Source organism: Schistocerca cancellata, chromosome 4, assembly GCF_023864275.1.
Source record: "Schistocerca cancellata isolate TAMUIC-IGC-003103 chromosome 4, iqSchCanc2.1, whole genome shotgun sequence".
NCBI lineage: Eukaryota > Metazoa > Arthropoda > Insecta > Orthoptera > Acrididae > Schistocerca > Schistocerca cancellata.
The window spans coordinates 193206334-193231270 of record NC_064629.1 but is presented as its reverse complement, the minus strand read 5'-3'; the positions used below and the strand labels follow the sequence as shown (position 1 = coordinate 193231270).

Here is a 24937-nt window from a genome sequence, read left to right as displayed (position 1 = left end):
ATCAGCTTTTATGAAATGCACTGGTGGGACTCTCCCTACAACATATTCTTTGTTCCTGTAATGCCCTGGCCTCAATCTTCACTAGTTCCTGTCCTCCAGCTGTCTATCCTCTTCCATACTCCCATTCCTCTACTACACACACCTCCTATCCCACCAATGCACTCACTAGTTCTTTCCTCTTCTCTACTTCTCTGCTCTTGCTTTTCCCCCTCCCTGCTCTCTTAGCACAGCCTCCAAATGCTGCTAAATCATCCCACCCATGTCTATGCATGCTCCTACAGTCAGCAGTAGCATCTTTCCCTCCCCCTTACCCTGCAATTCCTCCCCATCTCTATCCCAACTAGATTGCTGCTCACATCGGAGGCAGTCGCAACTGTGATTTTGCACTTAGAGAGAACAGTGGTCATGTGTGTGTGAGTTGTTCTTATTGGAATGTGTCTGAGTTTTCTACTTCTGAAGAAGTACTTTATGTGAAAGCTGAATTATTTCTAGCAGTCTTTTGCACTGTGCTGATTCAGTACCTCCCCTATGTGGTGAGTAGCAATCTATCTTTTCCATATTTTTTTGAAGATTTTCATGGACAACACAAATTGTGCAACTGCTTCCACTTTTTAACTCATAGTTTGCTCTAACTGATGGAGCTGAACTCTAAAAATTGATATTTTTCATTCACTGCATGTTTACATCTCCATGTTTAGCTGTGAAAATCACACACAAGAACCAAAATTGTAAAATTTATGAGATCAGGTCACATCATTCTTTGTGTTCAGCATGGCAAACAATGCAGGAGATTTGGGAAAATACAGTTACTAATAGCCATCTCATGTCATATGGTGGCTTATAGATTATGATAATGAATGAAGGTTTGCAAATGGTAATATAAAAAGCAAAATAAGTCATATCAGTGTATCTCATTGTTGTCTGTAATAACATCCATGATCAGGTTAGTGCCACCTACCTAATGACTAAGAAGAGAGGAAAATTTAAAGAAGAAAAGTGAATGAACACCTTTCAAATAACCAGCTGAGACACAGGAAATATTCATCATAAACCAGTACAATGTTTACTTCCACAGATTGCCTTGCTTGTTACAAGCAAGAAATGTGAAACTCCTTTGCATTATAGCAGTTGCTACTTATTCCTGTTTAATAAAAATCCCACTGAATTCATTCTGCCACTTTCCTCTTATATTGACTGACTCAACACGAGTATTTGATGCATTAAAGACAAGCTTGTGGGAATTCAAATATGTAGTCTGATACTTGAGTTGAAAAGAGAACAAGAGATTTTTAAATGTTTACTTATTATAATTAAAACCCTTCTATCACTTTTTTCTTAATAACAGGATGCCTTAGAGCACAATACTCTCACAAATCACAGGTCCTGAAGCAGATGAATTCATTAGATTTGTGTATTTCCAATGGAGGTGCAAATAATCACAACATACTTGTGTATTTATTTTTAAAATTTACTTATTTTGAGTTTTTTTTTCCTTTTTTTTTTTTCTCCAACTAGGATCACATTAACAACTTCAGTTCCTCTTCTTCCGTTGTTGTCGTTTCCTGTTTTTCCAGTATTCCCTCATTTTTTTCCCCATGCAGTCTCTTCCTTTCTTCTGCCCATGTTGTTCCTGGTTTTTTATTTATTCTGCTTGGAAAGCCTTCCGAATTTAGTATTTTTTAAAATCGTTTCTTTCTGGTATTTCTGATTCTTTGATGTTGTTTCTTTTTAGCTCTTTCTTTACTTCTGTAATCCATGCTATTGTCGATTTCTTCTTCCAGAGATACAGGAGTATCAGTTTTGTTAGTCTATTTCCATCCATTTGGCAGAGATTCTGAAAAAGTTTAATCTTCATTTGGCCATTACTTCAGATATTTTCTCTATATTTTTGTAGATCTCCTCATTACTTCTTATTTTCCAACCATCTGCAGTTTTTATTGCAACCATTATTTTTCTAATAATCCTTCTTTCCAGTAACTCTAATTTGTCCATTTTATAGTTCATCATTAGGCATTCAGATAAATATAAACATTCTGGTCATACCACTGTTGTGCAGTGTTTTAGTTTTGTTTTTCTAGCTATACATTTCTTGTTGTAAAGATTTTTGGTCAAACCATATGCTCTTTCCATTTTGTTAATTATATTATCTATTGCAGATTTCTCTAGTCCATTCTGTTGTATAGTTTCTCCAAGATATTTAAATATATTTACTATTTTACCTATTTGTATTTCTATGAATTTTGGCGCATTTTTTATATTTGTCATGAATTTTGTTTTTTCAGCTGAAATTTTGAGACCAGTTCTGTTTGCTATTTTTTCCAGAAGGTTTCTCTGAATAGCTGCTTCTGTCAGGTTTTCTGAAAGTATTGCAAAATCACCCGCAAAAGCCAAGCAGTTTACCTTAATTCCATTTGTTTTCCTTCCCAGAATTATAGGTTCAATGTTGTCACTTTTTAGCTCCAAATTTCAGATCTTTACAATTTTTTCTAGAACACAATTAAACATTAAAGGTGATAAACTGTCACCTTGTCTAACACCAGTTTTTATTTCAAATGGCTAAGATACTTATCCCACAAATTTGACTTTAGATATTGTACCTGTTAGTGTTTCATGAATTATATTTGCTAATTTTGATTTAACACCAAATTATCTAATGACATTATCTATTGTTTCTCTGTCTATACAATCAAATACTTTCTTGAAATCAATAAATTACATTTTTATTGGTTTGCTGGCTAACATTCTATGGTGAATTACTGACTTCAAGTTAAAAATTTGTTCTGCATAGGATCTTCATTCCAATTATTTTCAGTTATTTATTTATTAATAAGTTACAGGCCAAAGGAGGTAAACAATCACTACTGTCATCCATTCAGCTGGTGGAATGTCCATGAGCACTGCCAGTCAGATTTATTTGATTGAGCCTTAAAATCCTAGCAACCAAATGTTCAAGTATAATAATTTCTATTCAACCCACTAAAACACAATGCACACTCAAATGCATGAGACATGACTTAATAAAGAGTTATTATGAGCCTATAAAAAGAATAGCTTGGTTACAACATGCCAAGCTCACGAAACTGCTTATATTACCAGGCAATCCTGAGCAGCATTGCTTATGTTGCCTACCATTCACTGTCATGTATGCTGGCAAATTTTGAAAATAGTTGCCTCTGAATATATATATTTTCTGAGCCTTGTGAAACACTGTATATGTATTTTTCATCCTGCCACTGTGCTCATTTAACAAGTAACCATTCTGCCAATTCCATTATATTTTTGCCGATGTATGCCTAGCTCTAGTGGTAACCCTTGTTCAATGAAAGCTATTACCCTCTAATTATCTATTGTTTGATGTTATTCATCATTGGGTATCAGAAAAATTAACATTCCAAATTAAATGTGTGAACTGTCGTACTTATTATACAATACTGGCACATTATTTTTAATCAGTGTTCATGTACATTAACATTTTTATCTGTTCTTGTCTGCCCTTTTGTCTTCACCATACCAAATTGAAAGTTTACCACTTTCACTGGTTATTCTGTCTTGTTATTAGCCTTTCTTAATTCAGTGCCATTTTCTGTATGTATCTGCATTTTGTTCTAGCACCATCTCAGTTGGCCATATGTAGTAGTAAACTTCCTTCATCATTGTCTACATAGTCTCTAAAGTGAACAGTATAAGAAATCAAAAGCGAATTTTAACAGAAATTTTCTTTTTTATTTTACATTTGTTTATTGTGTTGCGACTGAGCACACATCTTTTGTTCTTACACTAGGTCCACAACTTTGCTACTGCTGTCCCCCCCCCCTCCCCGCAGTTTGGGGCTTTATTGTGAAAAACTTACAAAAAAATTATGATTCATAGTATTGCCCATCACTGGCCACTACATTCTCCCATCTTTCAGATAGCATACAAATCCCGTGGCAGAAGAACTGGACATCTTTTGTGGGGATCCATGAATCAATTCAATTTTGCACTTGTTCATATGATTGGAAGTGCTGGTCAGCCAGACTGTATGCCACTGATTGAAAAAGGTGGTAGTCAGAGAGAGTAATGTATGGAGAATACGGTGGGAGGGATAGGACTTCTCATTTCAGCATTTCCATGTATATTTTGACGGGTTTTGTGATATGAGGTCATGTATTGACCTGCTGCAAAATTACCTTTACATGTCTACCACTGTATTGTGGCCATTTGTGTTTCAGTGCTGGGCTCAAACGCATCAATTGCTTTTGATAATAATGATGTCCTGTGACTGTCTTCGTCTGTTTCAAATGGTTCAAATGGCTCTGAGCACTATGGGACTTAACATCTGAGGTCATCAGTCTGCTAGAACTTAGAACTACTTAAACCTAACTAACCTAAGGACATCACACACATCCATGTCCGAGGCAGGATTCAAACCTGTGACTGTAGCGGTCATGCGGTTCCAGACTGAAGCGCCTAGAGCCACTCAGTCACAACGGGTGGCCTTCGTCTGTTTCAGTAGCTATGAGAACACTCTGTTTTCCCCCGCCTTGCCGGTCTTCGACATCAAAATCACCATTCTGAATGTGTTGAAAACATTCTCTGCACATCCTTCCACTAATAGTTCCATCAACATTGGTCTTATCCAGCATTTTAAGAGCCACAGCCGCAGATTTCTTGATATTAAAGCAGAAAATTAAAACTTCCCGCAAATGGCAAGAAATGGGTACATAAGTTGATGTACTTAATCGAGAATAACCTTATGATGCAATCACAAATCGACTAAAATTTTTATGGCATTACATTTACAGATACCTAAGCTTATTGCATTACAACTATGACCAACCACCTGAACCCCACTTGCTGCTACTGCCGTCTATTACAAAATCGCGGAAGCAAAGTTGTAGATCTAATAGATACCTTCATCTCATTTAATTTACTTTTGTAAGCATTTTAAATAAACACTGAATGAAGTGAGTGTCTTACCTGCTCTCTTTAGTTTTCAAAAGGAGACTTTGCCGGCTGTGTTTATGTATTTATTTTTATGTGTGTAAAGTAAATTAAAAAAAGAGGGAAATCAGTTATAAATTGTAAGCAGGTTCTAGTTTCATTTACCTCAGTGTTTGTAGTAGAGTCATTAGCTTCCTTTGGAGGATTGCAGTCGCCAGGAAATAAAGGCAGGATCCATGGTGTGCCAGACTCTAAAGGAAGATCCTTCTTGCATACTGATAAACTGGAAAAATGAAGTGCCATGATGCTTACAGCTATAAGCAGATCACTTCCTCTCCTTCACATGAAAATATTAAGCATATAATTATGACATAAGTATCTTGCAGAAAGCATGAGTGTCACTGAATATGTTTGGTGATATTAAGTTAAGAAACAGAGATTATGATTTTCACATGAACTATTTATCTGTGTGAGGTTCAAATTTTCAGGAGTCTGCCCAAATGAATTTTTGATTAATTTTTTTGTTGAAGCATCCTTCAGTGTCAAGCAATTATAGTTGAGTTCATTTATTTTCTTTTATTGTCCATGTCATAATTTATTACAATCTTCTCTGGATTGTGATACAGAAAGCTTCTGGGTGAGAAAGGCACATAGCAGTATATCTCAGATGTAACCAACATTAGAAAAATTCAGGTTGAAGGTACCAAAATTTAAAATCTTTTGGAACAACATACCAGCATTCACTATACAAATGAAACTACCACCTACAAATGTACTTCTAGAACAGAGACATAAACTCTTCAAGATTTCATATTTAAATTTCTTGTCAGAAGTTGAGAGAGAGAGAGACAAGAAAGTATCTATGCACTGTAATTTACATAGCACTGAGATAACTAGTAGTCTTAACTGTGAAGTTGCAGACAATTGTAGAGTGTAACGAGCAAAACAGTTCATATCAGTGCACAACTACTGACTAATAGAAACAAAGAAGACGTAATGTAGAAACAGATTCAAACAGATGATAACAGAGATGAAAGAGTGAATGAGCTAGTGTGCAGCATGGAGCAAAAGGGGGAGAATGGGACAAAAAGAGAGAAAAAAAATCAGCAAATAAAATTATGAATTCTTTTCTGCATTTCAACCCCTTTTTTCTTCCTACTATACCCCCTTACTTCTGCCTCCATATGCATTGTATCCTATTTGATCCGAATTGTGATATATCCTTAATTCTGTACTTTGAGTCCTCCAACTCATAATTTTTTCCCTAATGGCTGGCCTCTTACCTTTTTTGAATACTACTCCCTACTTTCTCTCATTTAGTTTCTCCTCTCTATGGCCTACCACTTTTGCACTCCCACTAGCTGCCTAACCCTGTCACTACTCAGGTTCCCTTCCCTCCCTTCTCTGTATACTGTTTAAAACTGCGAGTTTACCCATTACCAGTTATTGTAGCTGTGGGAAACTATACATCACATATTTCAGCAGCTGATCTTCTTCTCATCTTTTTCTTTTGCCTTTGTCCTGTAACTGTTTGTGTGTAGTGTTGTTGTTGTTGTGGTCTTCAGTCCAGAGACTGGTTTGATGCAGCTCTCCATGCTACTCTATCCTGTGCAAGCTTCTTCATCTCCCAGTACCTACTGCAGCCTACATCCTTCTGAATCTGTTTAGTGTATTCATCTCTTGGTCTCCCTCTACGATTTTTACCCTCCACGCTGCCCTCCAATACTAAATTGGTGATCCCTTGATGCCTCAGAACATGTTCTACCAACCGATCCCTTCTTCTGGTCAAGTTGTGCCACAGCCTTCTCTTCTCCCCAACCTATTCAATACTTCCTCATTAGTTATGTGATCTACCCATCCAATCTTCAGCATTCTTCTATAGCACCACATTTCGAAAGCTTCTATTCTCTTCTTGTCCAAACTATTTATCGTCCATGTTTCACTTCCATACATGGCTACACTCCATACAAATACTCTCACAAATGACTTCCTGACACTTAAATCAATACTCGATGTTAACAAATTTCTCTTCTTCAGAAACGCTTTCCTTGCCATTGCCAGTCTACATTGTATATCCTCTCTATTTCGACCATCATCAGTTATTTTGCTCCCCAAGTAGCAAAACTCCTTTAGTACTTTAAGTGTCTCATTTCCTAATCTAATACCCTCAGCATCACCCGAATTAATTCGACTACATTCCATTATCCTTGTTTTGCTTTTGTTGATGTTCATCTTATATCCTCCTTTCAAGACACTTTCCATTCCATTCAACTGCTCTTCCAAGTCCTTTGCTGTCTCTGAGAGAATTACAATGTCATCGGCGAACCTCAAAGTTTTTATTTCTTCTGCATGGATTTTAATACCTATTCCGAATTTTTCTTTTGTTTCCTTTACTGCTTGCTCAATATACAGACTGAACAACATCGGGGAGAGGCTACAACCCTGTCTCACTCCCTTCCCAACCACTGCTTCCCTTTGATGTCCCTCGACTCTTATAACTGCCATCTGCTTTCTGTACAAATTGTAAATAGCTTTTCGCTCCCTGTATTTTACCCCTGCCACCTTCAGAATTTGAAAGAGAGTATTCCAGTCAACATTGTCAAAAGCTTTCTCTAAGTCTACAAATGCTAGGAACATAGGTTTGTCTTTCCTTAATCTAGCTTCTAAGATAAGTCGTAGGGTCAGTATTGCCTCACGTGTTTCAATATTTCTACGGAATCCAAAACTGATCTTCCCCAAGGTCGGCTTCTACTAGTTTTTCCATTCGTCTGTAAAGAATTCATTTTAGTATTTTGCAGCTGTGACTTATTAAACTGATAGTTCAGTAATTTTCACATCTGTCAACACCTGCTTTCTTTGGGATTGGAATTATTATATTCTTCTTGAAGTCTGAGGGTATTTCGCCTGTCTCATACATCTTGCTCACCAGATGGTAGAGTTTTGTCAGGACTGGCTCTCCCAAGGCTGTCAGTAGTTCTAATGGAACGTTGTCTACTCCTGGAGTGTAGTGTAACCCATGTGAAAGGTTGTCAACTTTTTCTAAATGTTTGGGAATTGTGTAACTGATGTGGGAAATCAGTACCAGCCTCATATTCACCTAGTTGGATATGGGAAACTGCCTTAAAATTACATCCAGGCTGATGGAACACCGGCCCCCATTGTTAATCCACAGGGTGGATTCAATCTGGGGCTGATGCAAAGTCTGAATCCCAGAGGCAGTCTGTTAACATGTGCAGCTCTCCTGGTGCGTTCACATTTCAACTGCTGATGGAGTATATAAATTCAGATGACAAAGAAATGTTTGGTTCCATTCTGTGTTTTTGTCTATGTGTCATCTCTATTTTAGCTGTTAAATGAAATAACATCTATAATTTTGAAATGTTCTCTTGTATTCAGCTCGACTATGCAATATTTTGGCAAGTTGACTTGTTGAAATATTGCACCATTGGTATGGTGACTGAAGATAGTAACAAAAAAGCATTTTGGCTTTGATCTAATCCCTCTCAGATTATACTTATACATTCAAATGCTGCTGAAACCATTGATTTTCCTTTCTGGAATACAAACTGTCTACCATTGATGATGTCATTACTTTTAAAATATGACATAAATCTAATACATACACTACTGGCCATTAAAATTGCTACACCACGAAGATGACGTGCTACAGACGCGAAATTTAAGCAACAGGAAGAAGATGCTGTGATATGCAAATGATTAGCTTTTCAGAGCATTCACACAAGGTTGGTGCCGGTGATGACACCTACAACGTGCTGACATGAGGAAAGTTTCCAACCGATTTCTCATACACAAACAGCAGTTGACCGGCGTTGCCTGGTGAAACATTATTGTGATGCCTCACGTAAGGAGGAGAAATGCATACCATCATGTTTCCAATTTTGATAAAGGTCAGATTGTAGCCTATCGCGATTGCGGTTTATCGTATCGCGACATTGCTGCTCATGTCGGTCAAGATTCAATGACTGTTAACAGAATATGGAATCGGTGTATTCAAGAGGGTAATACGGAACACCGTGCTGGATCCCAACGGCCTCATATCACTAGCAGTCGAGATGACAGGCATCTTATCCGCATGGCTGTAATGGATCGTGCAGACACGTCTCGATCCCTGAGTCCAACAGATGGGGACATGTGCAAGACAACAACCATCTGCACAAAGAGTTCGATGACATTTGCAGCAGCATGGACTATCAGCTTGGAGACCATGGCTGCGGTTACCCTTGACACTGCATCATAGACAGGAGCGCCTGAGATGGTGTACTCAATGACGAACCTGGCTGCACGAATGGCAGAACGTCATTTTTTCAGATGAAACCAGGTTCTGTTTACAGCATCATGATGGTCACATCTGTGTTTGGCGACATCATGGTGAACGCACATTGGAAGCATGTATTCATCATTGCCATACTGGCGTATCACCCAGCGTGATGGTATGGGGTGCCATTAGTTACACATCTCGGTCACCTCTTGTTCGCGTTGACGGCACTTTGAAGAGTGGACATTACATTTCAGATGTGTTACGACCTGTGGCCCTATCCTTCATTCGATCCCTTCGAAACCCTACATTTCAGCAGGATAATGCATGACCGCATGTTGCAGGTCCTGTACGGGCCTTTCTGGAAACAGAAAATGTTCAACTGCTGCCCTGGCCAGCACATTCTCCAGATCTCTCACCAATTGAAAACGTCTGGTCAATGGTGGCGAGCAACTGGCTCGTCACAATACGCCAGTCACTACTCTTGATGAACTGTGGTATCGTGTTGAAGCTGCATGGGCAGCTGTACCTGTACACGCCATCCAAGCTCTGTTTGACTCTATGCCCAGGCGTATCAAGGCCGTTATTACGGCCAAAGGTGGTTGTTCTGAGTACTGATTTCTCAGGATCTATGCGCCAAAATTGCATGAAAATGTAATCACATGTCAGTTCTAGTATAATATATTTGTCCAATGAATCCCATTTATCATCTGCATTTCTTTTTGGTGTAGCAATTTTAATGGCCAGTAGTGTATTATTTTTCAATAACTTTTGAGAAAATGGGCAGTAGGTTAACTGGTCTGTAGTTGCCAGAGCACAGTCAATCTCCATTTTTATATAGCGGTAAAGCTCTGGCTATTTTAGTGGTTGACTGCCCACATATGCTGCCACTATGACGACAATGTTCATATTCGGCGCCACCCATGAAAACACATCATGAGGGCACCTGCTTCACTTGGTGGCAGTGCAACCTCTGGACAAGGGTTCCCGGTGGTACACAGACTTCGTGTCATTATAGGATAACATAGTATGTGATCAGACTCAATATGGACTTGTACTCTTCAGTCAATGTTCTCTCATGCCTGTGTAATACCAGTGCTCACTGTAGTTGTATATGATTGTTGTTGTTGTTGTCAATAAAGAACTGTATATACTACAGTTTTTGGTGGTGAGGCTGTTTTGTCGCTGCATGTGTCCCACAAGTATGATGGATTCAGCATTGGTTCAGTCATTAAAAAAACAGCAGCAGCTTTCTCAGCAGGAATGGTAGTTTGATCAACAACAATAGCATTCAGGTTTGCTTTGTCAGTTAGTTATGACTTTACACAGTGCCGTAGGCTCTTCATAATTCCCCTTTCCATGCCCAACATTCCCTCAACTTTTCCAGTGTTGCAGGAAGCAAAGGGAGATTGGGATTTGTACATGTGCCATTTGAGCTTGAAACATTTCATTTGCTTTGAAAACTTGTTCTGTTAAAGGACTCAGCAGCATTGTCATTTTCTGAAATGTATGAATAGCTCAGTTCTTGTTATCTTAAGCAAACCCATATCACTGCTTTCCATGTGGAATTTCACCATTGACAAAAGAAATTGGGCCTGTCCTATCAGGCGTGGGTGGGTGACCTTTGCAGTTTAAGCAGGAAATGCAAATTTACCTGAGCTCATTGTCAAGGTTCCTATTCAGACTCTTTGCTACATAACGATGTTGTCCATTCTGCTCCAGACAGGAACGTATGTTGCAAAGCTTTTTGTTTTGAAGAGCTGACAGTAGAGGAGGTTTTGGCTATTGCTCAGGCATTTGAGGTGTCTCAGACTGTGAGAGAACAATTTGAGGATATCTTGGATTTCACATCAGTGTGCGAGTTTCTGCAGTGAAGGAATTGTTCTGTGACACCCTCATCATGCTCAACAGGTTCCTGCCAATCAGTCAGACAGTGCCCCCTTCTGATGTTGTTCCCCTCATGTCCTAATTGATCCTGTGTACACAACCGCAGTCACTGGCAGGCACAGTGCACAGCTTGTCATAAGCAAGGCCATGTGGCAGCTGTCTGCTGTAGCTGCCTACGCTGCCAGTCCTCAGTTGCAGATGTGGAGTTTATGGAGGTTGGCTGGTACACTGATTGATTTGGGGGAGGAAACCAAACAGAAAAGTCATCGGCCCCATCGGATTAGGGAAGGATTGGGAAGGAAGTGTGCTGTGTCATTTCAAAGGAACCATCTCAGCATTTGCCTGAAGCAATTTAGGGAAATAATGGAAATCCTACTATGGATGGCCAGACATTGGTTTGAACCATCATCCTACCGAATACTACTCCATTGTTCTAACCACTGTGCCACCTCGCTCAATATTTACGGAGGTCCATAGTACACATGGATGGCCAGGAGCTCAATGTTCCCAGCAAGATCTATATTTGCTGCACATTCAGCTACATACCACGGCCAATATGTCTGTAGTGAATATCGGAACTTTACACTTCTTGAGTCACCCTACTCTTTCCTCAGCAGATCATCATTTGGTTGGTCATGACTAGCAGCCTATTCCTGTTTGTGCCCAGTTCATGATTGACATTGCATATCAGCATCTCATGAAGGCAATTAAATTTTTAGCAGTCAACAGTGCAATGTCAGAAAACAATTTTGATCTCAGTGCAGTCACCAATTTTGGATTTTACATTCAGCATTTTCTGTATCTTGTTTCTGATTTCATTCCGTTCCAAGCATTGGATGAGCTCTGCTGTGAGTTCAGGTCGCTCTTTTCTCCTGGACTGGATGTCGCAAAGGACTATGGCGCTCACATCACATTAAACCTATGGCCATTCCCAAGTTTTGTCATGGTTGGCTGATCTCTTTTGCTCTGTGACAGGCTGTCAAGGATGAACTGGACAGGTCACAAGACCTGAGCATCATTGAATCAGTTCCTTCTAACCAGAGGGCTGTGCCTCTGGTGGTTATTTGTAAGCACACAGGGCACTTCATTTGTACAGGGATTTTAGGTCCACTGTTAATGCCCTGTCAGTAGTCGATTGCTAGCCAATTGCACACACCAACAAAATTCTCATGAAGCTGGTAGGCAATGAGTGTTTTTCGAATACTGGCTTAGCAAAGGTATACCTGCAGCTTTGTCTCAATTCTGCCTCTAAACAATTTATGGTTGTTAACACTTCCTTTGAGTTATACCAATATACACACCTGCATTTTGGCACACGAGTGCTCCCACCATTTTTCAGAGATTTTTGGAACAGTTGATGAAGGATTTACCATGCTGCACAAATTACCTTGATGACATAGTTGTCACCACACTGTCACAGCAGGAACATCTCACTAACCTTCATATCCTGTTCACAAAACTGCAAAAAGTGGGTCTTAAGTGCAGTTTGAAAAGTAGAAGGTTTTACAGATAGAAATCAAATATATGGGACACCTTTCTAAGGGCAGCATCAGATCCATGGAACAGCACATGGCAGCAACTGCCAACTTACCTTCACCACAGAACCTGAAGGAACTCCAGTTGTTTCTGGGAAAAGTCAGTTATTATTCCAAATTTCTCCCAAACATGGTGGACATCATTCCACCATTCAGCAGCTTGCATAAAAAGGTATTCCTTTCATTTGATCAGCAGACCATGACAGAGCATTTGCCCCCATCAAGTCACTTCTCAAGTCATCACTGTGCCTCAGTACTTTTAGACAGGGTAAATAGCTTGGCATTGTCACAGACACCCCCCACACAGGTTTGGAGAAGTCTTAGTTCACAAAAATGCTGACATTATGAACTGCCTATGACATATGCCTCCAAAATGTTGACAGCTGCACAATGCTCTGGCCATTGTGTACCGAGTCTGAAAGTACCATGTGTTCTCTGTGGCAACAAATTTCATCTCATCATCATTTGTAAGTTGCTTGTGGCACTCTTCACCTCACTCACACCTTTCTGATAGGACTGCATAATGACTCCAGCATTGGATTTTGTTTTTGAGTGTGTATCACTATGAGATTCACAACAGATCGACAGCGCTGCATGAAAAAGCAGACGCGTCATTGTGTTTGGCCATGGGACCTGACCTGGTCTTCAACAGAGCTGAGGCTGTCTGTTTTCAGATTGATGAGTATTTGCTGCAAGTAGCTGATCAACTTCCAGCAATGGCCCATTTCATAGCCCAAGCCACCCAACAGCATTCTGTGCTCTGTCGTGTGGTTCAGTTTGTGTTGGACAATTGGCCTGAGCATTTGTCCAACAAAGTATCTGGTCTGCTCTACAACTGTTTCCTCATCTGTCATCAGCTGGCAGAAGTTGACTGTGCACTCCCCTTTAGCACCGATCTGATGACTGCCGCACTGTTGTCCCTCTGGTCCTGTGAGCTTGCATACTTGCTCTTCTACGTCACAGTCACTGGAGCGTGGCCTGTATGAAGGTCTTTGCACAGCGATTTGTCTACTGGCCTGGCAGTGATTCAAAAATTGAGATGGTCTTTCATGAGTGCAAACAGTGCGCTGAGCAACAGGCACCATCACCACAGACATATGCCCAATGCCCATCGCTCTGTTGGCCATGGGACCACTTCCACATAGACTTTGTGGGCCCTTTCTGTGGTGCCATATGGTTGATAATAGTTGATGTACTGTCCAGCTGTCCATATGTCATGCAAATGAACTCCACTGTGATGGAAGCTATTGTACAGGCTCTCGACCAGGTTTTTGTGATCGAAGAGCTGTCCCGGATGATCATTTCTGATACTGGCCCACAGCTGCTTTTTGGCGTTGTTTCAGACTTTCTGCACTTGAAATGGTATTACTCACCTTACTTCTACTCCATTTCACCTACAGTTAAATGGAGAGGCAGAGTATATGGTGCACACATTTATGACTCAATTAGAAAAGTGCTTGATGGATTTGTCAGCAGATTCAGTGTTGCCTCTGTTTCTCTGCGCCTACAGGACCATCCCGCTGAATGGTCGCAGCATGGCAGAAATCCTCCATGGCCATCAGCCTTGGATGCTGCTTCATCTGCTCTGCCCTGCACTTTGAACTGAGTTGCATTCGTGTCCTTTGCATTATGCTTCAAGTAATCCTGTCTAGGTGCACACTTTCAGTCAATGGCCTGGGTGGATGCTGGTAACAGTGTATGCAATGTGCGGTCAGCAGATGTTCATGATCAGTGCTGGTGGGTTGTCCCTCTCCCACCATCAGAACCAGCTGTGCTCTTGACCTACCACATTTGCAGTTGCTTTAGCTGTCCCAGGGGCCTGACACCACGGGTGCGTCTCCGGGTGATGTGCTGTTGGGCGACAGTGACATCAGAATGCAGCTGCCAGCCACTCTGGAGCCTCTGCCAGTGTCCAACAGTGGCTGCATGGATGCTGCCCTTTTGTAGGGACTCTTCAAAGCAGGTGAGAGGTGCGGCAGCATTAGTCAATGATACTTTGAAGAAATTTGTTTACTGTTTCTTCTATTGTTGTATGTATGATTTGACTGATGACAATGCTACTGTCATCTGCAAAAAAAAAACTGATTCTTCTTGTTGTATATTATACGGAAGAACGTTTACATAAATCAGGAACAATAGTGGACCTAAGACTGAGACCTGAGGAACCCCATACATGATTTCTCAGCAGGCAGAATAATATCCCTTGATTACTTTGTTTGAGTTACTGAGTACAACTGTCTGCATACTTTTGGTTAGATAGGACATTATCCATTGGTTGGATATATCATTAGTCCATAAAACCTCAGTTTATCTAGGAGAATATTGTGATTCTCACAGTCAAGTGTATTAGACGTGTCACAGGAAATACGAACTTGTGTTCTTTTGTTATTTAATGCTTGTTAAATTTGGTGAGTGAACATGTAAATGGCATTCTCAATACAGTAACTCTCCTAAACTTCAAACTGTGATTTACTGAGGATATTATTGTTACTCAGGTGGGATAGATAGATGTCGGGATCTTGCTGGCCATTGGAGTACCTCACATCATGGAGACAGTTCGAAGAGACTTTCAATGTGTGGACAAGGATTGTCCTCATGAAAAAGTGGCACCACAATACTGCTGCATGACAGCTAACACATGGATGCAGGATGTCTGTGATATACTGTTGTGCCATCAGAGTTCCCCCAATCAATACCAGCCATGACCTGAAGTCATATGCAGTGACTCCTGGCTCCTGAAATGTAGCAAGTTGGAAACTCTCCATCTGTTATGTCTTCTAATCCCATCAACAATTAAAAAAAATTCTCTAATTTTCTTATTTAGCATGTACAAGAACATTTCAAAACATTATTTAGTCTGAGTTTCATTTAAATTTATTGTTCAGAACATTATTTTGAATGTTCAGATTTCAGTGATGCAGTTAGTTTCACTAGAAGCATTATTAATTAAAAGATAACTAATAGAAGTTTTTACTGTAACATATAATGATACAGGATGACAATTATTGAACTATGTGAAACAAAATTATCATAACTTCAGAGCAGTTTGAATTAGGACGCTCAAATTGGCTGTGGGGGATGATGGGAATTAGTATTTGCATGCATTGTTTGGTTTAGTGATGAAGCCCACTTTCATTTGGGTGGATTCATCAATTAGCAAAATTGGCACATTTGGGGGGCTTAGAATCTGCATGTCACAATTGAGAAGTCTCTTCACCCTCAATGGGTGACTGCATGGTGTGCAATGTCCAGTCACAGAATAATTGATGCAATATTCCATGATGGCATGGCGACTACCAAACAGTATGTGAAGGTTTTGGAAGATGATTTCATCCCCATTTTCCAAAGTGACCTTGATTTCGACAAGATGTGGTTCATGAAAGATGGAGCTCGGTCCCATTGAGGCAGGAGAGTGTTTGATCTCCTGGAGGAGCACTTTGGGGAGTGCATTCTGGCTCTGAGGTACCCAGAGGCCACTGGCATGGACCTCAATTGGCCGCCATATTCTCCAGATCTGAACATATGAGACTCCTTTTGGTGTGGCTATATTAAAGACAAAGTGTACAGCAATAACCCAGCCAGCCGCAGTGGCCAAGCGGTTCTAGGTGCTTCAGTCCGGATCCATGTGACTACTATGGTCGCAGGTTCGAATCCTGCCTTGGGCATGGATGTTTGTGATGTCCCTAGGTTAGTTAGGTTTAAGTAGTTCTAAGTTCTAGGGGACTGATGACCTCAGAAGTTAAGTGCCATAGTGCTCAGAGCCATCTGAACCATTTTCGATCAATAATCCCAAAACCGTTGCTGAGCTGAAAACAGCCATTCGGGAGGTCATCGACAGCATTGATGTTCCGACACTTCGGGAGATCACACAGAATTTTGTAATTCGTCTGCGCAACATCATCACCAATGATGGTAGTCATATTAAACATGTCATAACATAAATCTGAATATCTGTAGTGATGTTTGCATGTTGGATAAAGTGTATCCATACTGTAGTTTGTAACTAATTTATGTTTTTTTCATATAGTTCAATAATTGTCACCCTGTAAACATCTAGTGAGGTAATCAACATATTTGGATAAATTAACACCATTTGTTTGAAGCACTGTAATTCTGACTTCCCATTATCAAATGCCAATGTTTGTAAAACTAATTAACCTATAAGATAATTGACACTGAAAGCTCCATACCATCATATTTTCTATGGCCAATTTTGCCTCAGTGGTTATCAGATTCTGAACTTTGGCACTGCTCTTTGCTTGCCATAATTTTTGTGAACAAGATGATTAAATCACTAACTAAGATTATGGATAACTTACTATAATGTAAAATAACTTTCAAGATCACAACCATGCTTGTAAGTAATGTATTACCAAAACAGATCCATAAGATGTTTCTATGTATTTTTTAATATATTTATCTTCAACATATTTTATAAACCACATTGTTGTCTTGGTATAAAATCCATTCAGAATAGAAACCTCTGCCATATTCATTTTTCAAATGATTATGTGGTTTCAAAAATAACAGTATGTTCTTACACCAGTCTTTAAACAGCCCACCCTTCCCCATATTTGCCAGTCTGCAGTTGGGAAGTAAATGTGTAACATCAGCGCAAGTAATTGTGTACAATGTTAGAATGACATCTGACCATGTCTTATCGGTGCTTTATTTTTTTTGTCATGCAATGTTGATATGGAATTGTTTCATAATAGTGAGTTAAATTGTTTTCATTGTCTGATGGCTCTTTTAATTCACAACAAATATATGAAATAAAATAACCGTCTTCCACTTTCTTGTCCAAAATCAGCTGTCAATCACAGGTCAAGAATTACTGAGCTTTGTTAACTTTTGTGAACTCGTGTAATATTTGTTTTTGTGTTCAGTTTCAAAATTTAGAAATTGTAGAGACTGTGTTTAACATTTTGTCTTTCACTCCTGTATTGATAAAATTGTGTTGTGTCTCATGTAATACTGTATGGATATTTTTTTCTGAATTAGTTGATGGTCATTTTACTGAAAACAAAGCAACAATACAGAAAAAATTTAATTACTGTTTTCTTCTATGTGAGCTTATTTGATAGACTTCATTGTGATCCTTTATTATAAATAAAGGTAATTATTCCCACTTCACCAAAACAGGACAGAAAACTATTTACATTATATAAGAACACAAACAGAACCAATGAATACTGCAAGATAACAGTAAAGAAGAAGAATACCCTAGATATCGTGGGCCATTTTGTGAGCTGGAAATATTTTACATAGTATTCCATATTACGGATTTTCTTTAGTCCGGACTAATCAGTTCCAATACCATCATGATCACACAGAGCTTTATACCAAACATGAGTATAATGTAGTCATTTGGAAGAGGAATCACAAATACATTGTCAGAGAAAATCACCAAGCAGCCAACAGTTCCTTTTACTTAGATTTGTCAATGTAGATAGTTTCAAGGATTGTACTCTTTAATTTTATTAGCCAGTTACACTGCTGCCTGCACAAATAACACCTACAATATCTGAACTTAACCCTTGATTATAACTTTGTTTCGATTAGAGCTTAAGAGTTTTCAGAAATTTTGTCAGCACACTACAATATACAGGGTGAAGCAAAATTCATGCACTCAGGCTTTGCAGCACAACTTCTCACGTGCTAGTGATATAAAAATATCTCTCACAAAATTTCGTCTGGCAGGTACATCCGGCAGAAAAAGGATATTTAAGAGTGACAGTCTGGCAACACTGTAGCCTCATGTATGGTAACTACCTCTGTCAGCACATATTATTTATGCTATACAGGTGGTGCAGTGGATAGAGTTTTGGGTTAGCATGCATGATTTCGAGGGTTTGATCTTGAGTTGGGGGGCTTTTTTTTCTTTTTTTTCTATTTTGACATTTCATACTGTAATATACACCGTTTCTTAGGTTGCATATATACTAAATTTACAACATTTTGTAATGGTGAACATAACAAATACATGGTTAAATAAGAAATAGACAGTTGAAACAAATGACCTATCGTAGCACAGAATAACTACAGAAGCAATATCAATTTTGAGATGCTAAAGATGATAGCACAGTACAATAACACAACATCTACTTGTTATTTATACTACATATAATATGAGCACTCAGATGTTGCACATTAGCAACCAGTGACAATAATAATGTCCATATGAATGACTGCATGACCTTCATAATAGAATACATTGTCCTCAGAACAACAGATACTCAAAGCGACCTCCCTGCACACCCAAACATTGTGCAACCCACTGGATCATACAGCTCTGAACCCTTCACAGCAAAGCTGCATTCACAGCAACAAGAGCAGCATGAACATGCGCTACCAATTCTTCCACATTTGTCGGCGGAGTAGAGTATGAGGGCAATCCCAAAAGTAAGGTCTCCTATTTTTTTATAAGTACATAGACCTGTTTATTTCTACAATGGTTTACATCAGTTTACAGCTTGAACATTTAGCTATTTTTCGACATAATCACAATTTCTCTCGATGCAATTTTGGAGACACTGTGGCAGTTTTTGTGTGCCCATGTCATACCAGCTTGCCGCCATGCTGTTCAGAAAGTTATGAACTGGCGAGTTTGTTGCTTGGTCTCAGGTGTAAAGAGGTATGCCCTGGTTTCGTCACCTGTGACAATTGAGTCCAGAAAGTTGTCCTGTTCAGCTGCAATGCGGTGAAGAAATGCGCGGGAAGCATCAACTCGTTGCCACATGTGGTCCTCAGTCAGAATGCGTGGCACCCATTTTGCCCAAACCTTCTGGTAGTCCAATGTTTCTGTTAAAATTCTGTGAGCAGTGCTACAGGAACCAATGTGCAGAGATCATCCAGGGTGATCTACCGATCTTCACACATGCTTTGCTCAACCTTCAACACTGTCTCCTCAGAAATTGATGGTCTCCAGCTCCTTTGTTCGTTGTGAATTTCGGTCTGACCAGCTGCAAACTCTATACACCACTTACGAACATTTTTGACATCCATGCATGAGTCACCATACACTTCTGTCAATTGGCACTGGATTTCAATCGGCGCAGTGCCCTTTGTGTTCAAAAACTGAATAACTGCATGCAATTCGCACTTGGCAGTAACATCCAATGGGAGCTCCATTCTCAACAGCTGCCAAGCCAAGACTGAGCACCTCAGTGCAGCATGCACATGTTGACACACAGCGCATGAAGCACTCTTCATAACAGTGTGACAAACTACCACACAAACAGAGTTCTTTACTTATAAAAAAATAGGAGACCTTACTTTTGGGATTACCCTCGTATGTGTGCTCCTTTAGGTGTTCCCACAGGAATAAATCCAGGGGATTTAGGTCAGGTGAACACGGTGGCCACACAACTGCACCTCCGTGTCTGAACCATTTCCCTGGGAATGTTCTGTCCAAATACTGTTGCACACTAATTCCAGAGTGTGGAAGTGCACCATCGTGTTGGAACCATATCCTCTGCGAAACATGTAGTGGACACATATTCCAGTGCATCAGACAGATAGTTTGAGAGAAATGCATGATACCTTCATGCAGTCAACTGGTCAGGCAACATGTATGGGCCCAAACACCTGTCGTCCAGTATTCCGGGCCAGATATTGATACCAAAGTGACCTAGATATCCATGGTTGTGGGTGACGTGCATGTTAACCTCACACCAATGGTGGGCATTGTGCGTATTGAAGGCATCCTCATGAGTGAATGTTGCTTCATCTAACCATATTATGGTGTTCATGAAGTCATTGATGGCTTTCTGTCATTGTTGGAACCATTCACAGAATTGCATCCGCTGATGGTGATCTGCAGGATGCAGGTGCTGTGTGAAAGCATAATGATAGGGGTGCAGCCCATACTTGTGCAGCACATTAACAACTATGCATTGTGAGACACGCATCTGCCTTGCTACACTACATGTACTTCACTGAGATTCATGGTGTATCACCTCCAGAATTGCTTCCTCAGTAGGTGGAGTACAGCGAGTCCATGGACAACCTCTGTTATGCGATGGTGGAAGGAGAGAACCTGGCCCCCCAAAAGTGCAGAGCCAGATGACGAAACACATTTTATCTGGATGGTGTCGATGAGGATATCTAGCAGCATATTCATGAATGGCAACAGCAGCCCGGTTACCAGATGCACCAAGGACCAGAAGCATATGCACATATTCATTGTTTGTGTATGCCATACATCTGACACTCTGGTTTAGAGGTTTACAATGAGAAAATTCAATATGTGTATGCATGCACATTGGAGTCTATCACAGGTGCGTTACTCTGCTTGCAACTAGTCCCTGTCTGGTAGACAGCACATACAGTATAAACACACCGTCAGTCCTGCATGCTGTTCCACCTTACGTGCATTATGCCTCTGACAGATATTGTTCTGCATGATTCATCCCTACACCACTAATTGTGAAATGTTCAGTTTTGAATTACACTGTTTTCCTAATGGTAACAGACATGATGTTCCTGCAATTTCATTGATAGAATAACAATAATAATAATTATTAATATAATTATTATAATAATGAATTGAGATACATACTAAACAGCATGCACAGTTACCAGACTCAATACTGAAAGGCATAATTAGAGGGCTCACGGTGATAACACATACAAATAGTAACTGAGTTTGGACATTATTTGCAAAACATGTTGCTAGTCCTACTAGTAACAAAAGGCCCTGACGAAATGTAATGGACCTGAATGAGGCACAAATAATAGTTGGTACTAATCTATGGGACCGTTGGAGGAGGGTACAAAGAAAACAGGTTTTGCATCTAGCAGATGAAATGGTACTAATACATGCTCACGACGTGGAAAAGGCATCTTTCAAAGCTGACCAATCTTCCATTTCTATGACTGTAGTATGCAAGTGCAAATGTTTTCTAGAGGACCCACTTCAATTGATGTTGACAATTAAGATGCCAGATACCATACCACTACATTTACCAAATAAAAAACGTATGCCTCAACCCAGGATGAACCATTGACCTCTTGCATGCTAACCCAAAACTCTATCCACTGTACCAACTGTACAGCATGACTAATATGTGCTGACAGAGGTAGTTACCATACATGTGGTTACAGTGTTGCCAGATTGCCACTCTTTAATGTCCTTTTCTGACTGATGTACTCGCCGGATGAAATTTTGTGAGGGACATTTTTTTATCACTGGGATGAGAGGAGTCATGCTGTGAAGCCTGAGTGCGCAAATTTTATATGATATGAAAATATTTTAATAACATTTACTTTACAAAGTTGAACAATAAATTTTACTTTTGTTGTTCAATTGCTCATTAGTACTGACTTGGATTTTTTTTTTTCAAAATGCCACTTCCAAAGATGATACAAAAAGTATTAAATCTACAGTTCACTTCAACTTAATAGCCCAACAGCAGAAAGTGTAGCAGAGATGACTTTGGTAAGCAAATTTAGTCTGACAGCCATGTACATTGGCTTACTTTTTATATCTGACACACCAAGCAAAGCAATGATTTTTTAAATGTGTAAAAGAAGAGATCTAAAGTAGTTCAGCCAGCAGAGCAAATGAAATATTTATGGGATTTTTAAAAACTCACTGAAATTGCAGATTTTTAAAGACCAATACTTCTGACACTACACTAAATGAAGACAATTACAAAAAGACTACCTAAATGCTTCCCTAAAACAGCATAAGGTTTTTGCAGAAATTACAGTCTAAAACATTATGGTGTTGGAACTATGTATTGATAAAGATAATTATTTGCTAGTGTAAGTACACCAACTTAAACATATGTGTAACAATAAAAAAGATAAACAATAAAAAAGATAATCAAAATAAAGATTTTGCAAATGAGATATAGTTAAAAGTAAAAAGTAAATTTTAGTAATAATAGTTATCAACAGGCAATAGAATTTTCAAGCTACTTCATTACTGCAACACTATTTCCTTATATATTAGCAAACTGTAGCTTTTAATTCCAGGCTTACCTTTTTCCAAAACTATCTGTTAGTATAATTTTGTCAATATGCCATGCAGTTAATCCACTAGACCACCAGCCATTGTAAGCAGTGTACAATATTTGAACTGCATTTGGTTCTTGAAGAACAGGATGGGGAACCACTATGCGAGCCAGAGACTCTCCTGCCTTCAGTTCTTCATCGTCTTTCCTAGATAAATGACATTTGACCAAATTACAGCTACAGTGATAATAAAGACATGCAAACAATGGAAAATCCAGGATACAGTAATGGCAATATTATGAAAAGGAAGCATTACTACTCATAATATAGAGGAGACATTGACTTGTAGGCAGGCACAACAAAAATAATGCTATACATTTGACATTCTTGGTAAAAAGCCTTCTTCTAAAGTATGAGGGGCAGTAAAGTGAAAACCTAACACCCATTACCATGAGGCCATGGAACGGTTCCATTTAAAGATAATCACCACATGCATTAAGACATTTATCCTACCAGGACATGAGGCAATCACTACCTGTTTCATTGAATGTGGTCAACTTTTGATGGATCCACAATCGCACCCACGCTTGCACTTACTTACTCATCTGACTGAAACATACGTACATGCATGTCTTTCCTCAGGTGACCAAAGATGTTAAAATTACATGGTGATAGATCCAGACTGTACGGGGATGTTGCAGTATTTCTGAACCAAATCGCTGAAGCATAGCCTTCGTCTAATTGGCAGGATGGATGTTGACATTATAGTGCAACAGCATGATTCCATCTGATAGCATTCCTGAGTGTTTTGACTTCATGTCTTGTCACAGTTTCTGCAAACTGTTCTCATAGCACGGTATGCTGATTGTGGTTCCACACTTGATGAGCAGAGGGCCCCAGCAGTCGAAGAAGGTCATCAAGACATTACCGGAACTTGTGTGAAAGCTTTAGACTTCCTTGGCAGGGCAGATGTGGGGTGTTTCCACTGTTGGCTTTGCCATTTGCTCTCGGGCTGTTGGGATGCTGTCAGATGGAATCATCCTGTTGCTCGATAACATCCGATAACATTCAATGAAACAGGAATTGATCATCTTGTCTCCCAGTGGGATAAATGTCTTAATGCGTGTGGTGATAAACTTTGGAGTGGTACTTGGCTCAAAATGGCTCTGAGCACTATGGGACTTAACATCTGAGGTCATCAGTCCCCTAGAACTTAGAACTACTTAAACCTAACTAACCTAAGGACATCACACACATCCATGCCCGAGGCAGGATTCGAACCTGCGACCGCAGCAGTCGCGCGGTTCCGGACTGACGCGCCTAGAACTGCATGGCCACCGCGGCCGGCTGGAGTGGTACTTCTGTGACCCCATTGTGGTGGGTGTTTGGTTTTCATTTGACTGTCCCTTGTAGAAAACACACACACATTCACACCAGCACATCTCATACACACATGACCACTGTCTCTGGCCACCGAGGCCAGCCTCAGCATAACACAGTAATTAAAAAATGCATGCACTTTCTTAGTTTATGAACAATTGCATTCAGTTAATGTGTCAACTAATTCGTCACATGCCTGGAGAATTCCTTTTGTTATGTAGTAGTACAACTATTGAAATTTAAAGCAGAAATTTTGCATACTATTTGTCATTTTAAATATTTTTTACAATTTATTCTTATTCAACATTTTTGAAGTATAACTAGATTTTGAAAGTTAAAAAAGGTAATGTTATCATGAACTCAAAGGTTGGTTAGAAAAAACAGTGCTCTACTGACTAAGGTATTTCATCACCTCCTTCCAACTCTTAAAATGACTTTCCCATCCAGTTATAGATGGTCTACCATTAAATGAGGACTCTGAACCATGGTGCAACTCAGAATTATTGTATGACTAATTCGACATCTACAACTATAGTCTCCAAACAATACTGAAGTGCATGGCAGAGGGTACTTCCCACTGCACCACTTAGTGTCATTTCCTTACATGTCATTGTGTGCACTTTTATTAACCGAATCTTGTCTTCACAATCCATGCAGGAGCAGTATGCAGGGGGTTTTGTGATACATTCCTAAATTCCTCACTTAAAACTGGTTCTTGAAACTTTGTAAGCAGACTTTTGTAGGATGGTTTGTATTTGTCTTCAAGCACCTGCCAGTTAAGATTTTTCAGCATATTTGTGATGCTCTTACATGAAGCAAATAAACCTGTGACCATTCATGCTGGCCTTCTTACAGTACGTTCAATATCCCCTGTTAGTCCTATCTGACTCAGGCTCCACACAACTTCAATAATATTTGAAGACAGGCTGCACATACCACACATACGTTTTGTAAGCAATCTCCTTTGTAGACGAAC

At 39.6% G+C, this 24937-nt stretch overlaps 1 protein-coding gene across 1 annotated transcript in view; it reads right to left on the bottom strand.

Annotated features, from left to right (window-relative positions):
• LOC126183258 (uncharacterized) overlaps positions 1-24937 on the bottom strand; it is a 368835-nt gene that overhangs the window by 3355 nt on the left and 340543 nt on the right. The window contains exons 8-9 of the mRNA XM_049925074.1: positions 22609-22788; positions 5089-5206 (exon numbers count right to left, since the gene is read on the bottom strand). Coding sequence (XP_049781031.1) covers positions 5089-5206; positions 22609-22788 — 298 coding nt within the window. The remainder of the gene's footprint in view (positions 1-5088; positions 5207-22608; positions 22789-24937) is intronic.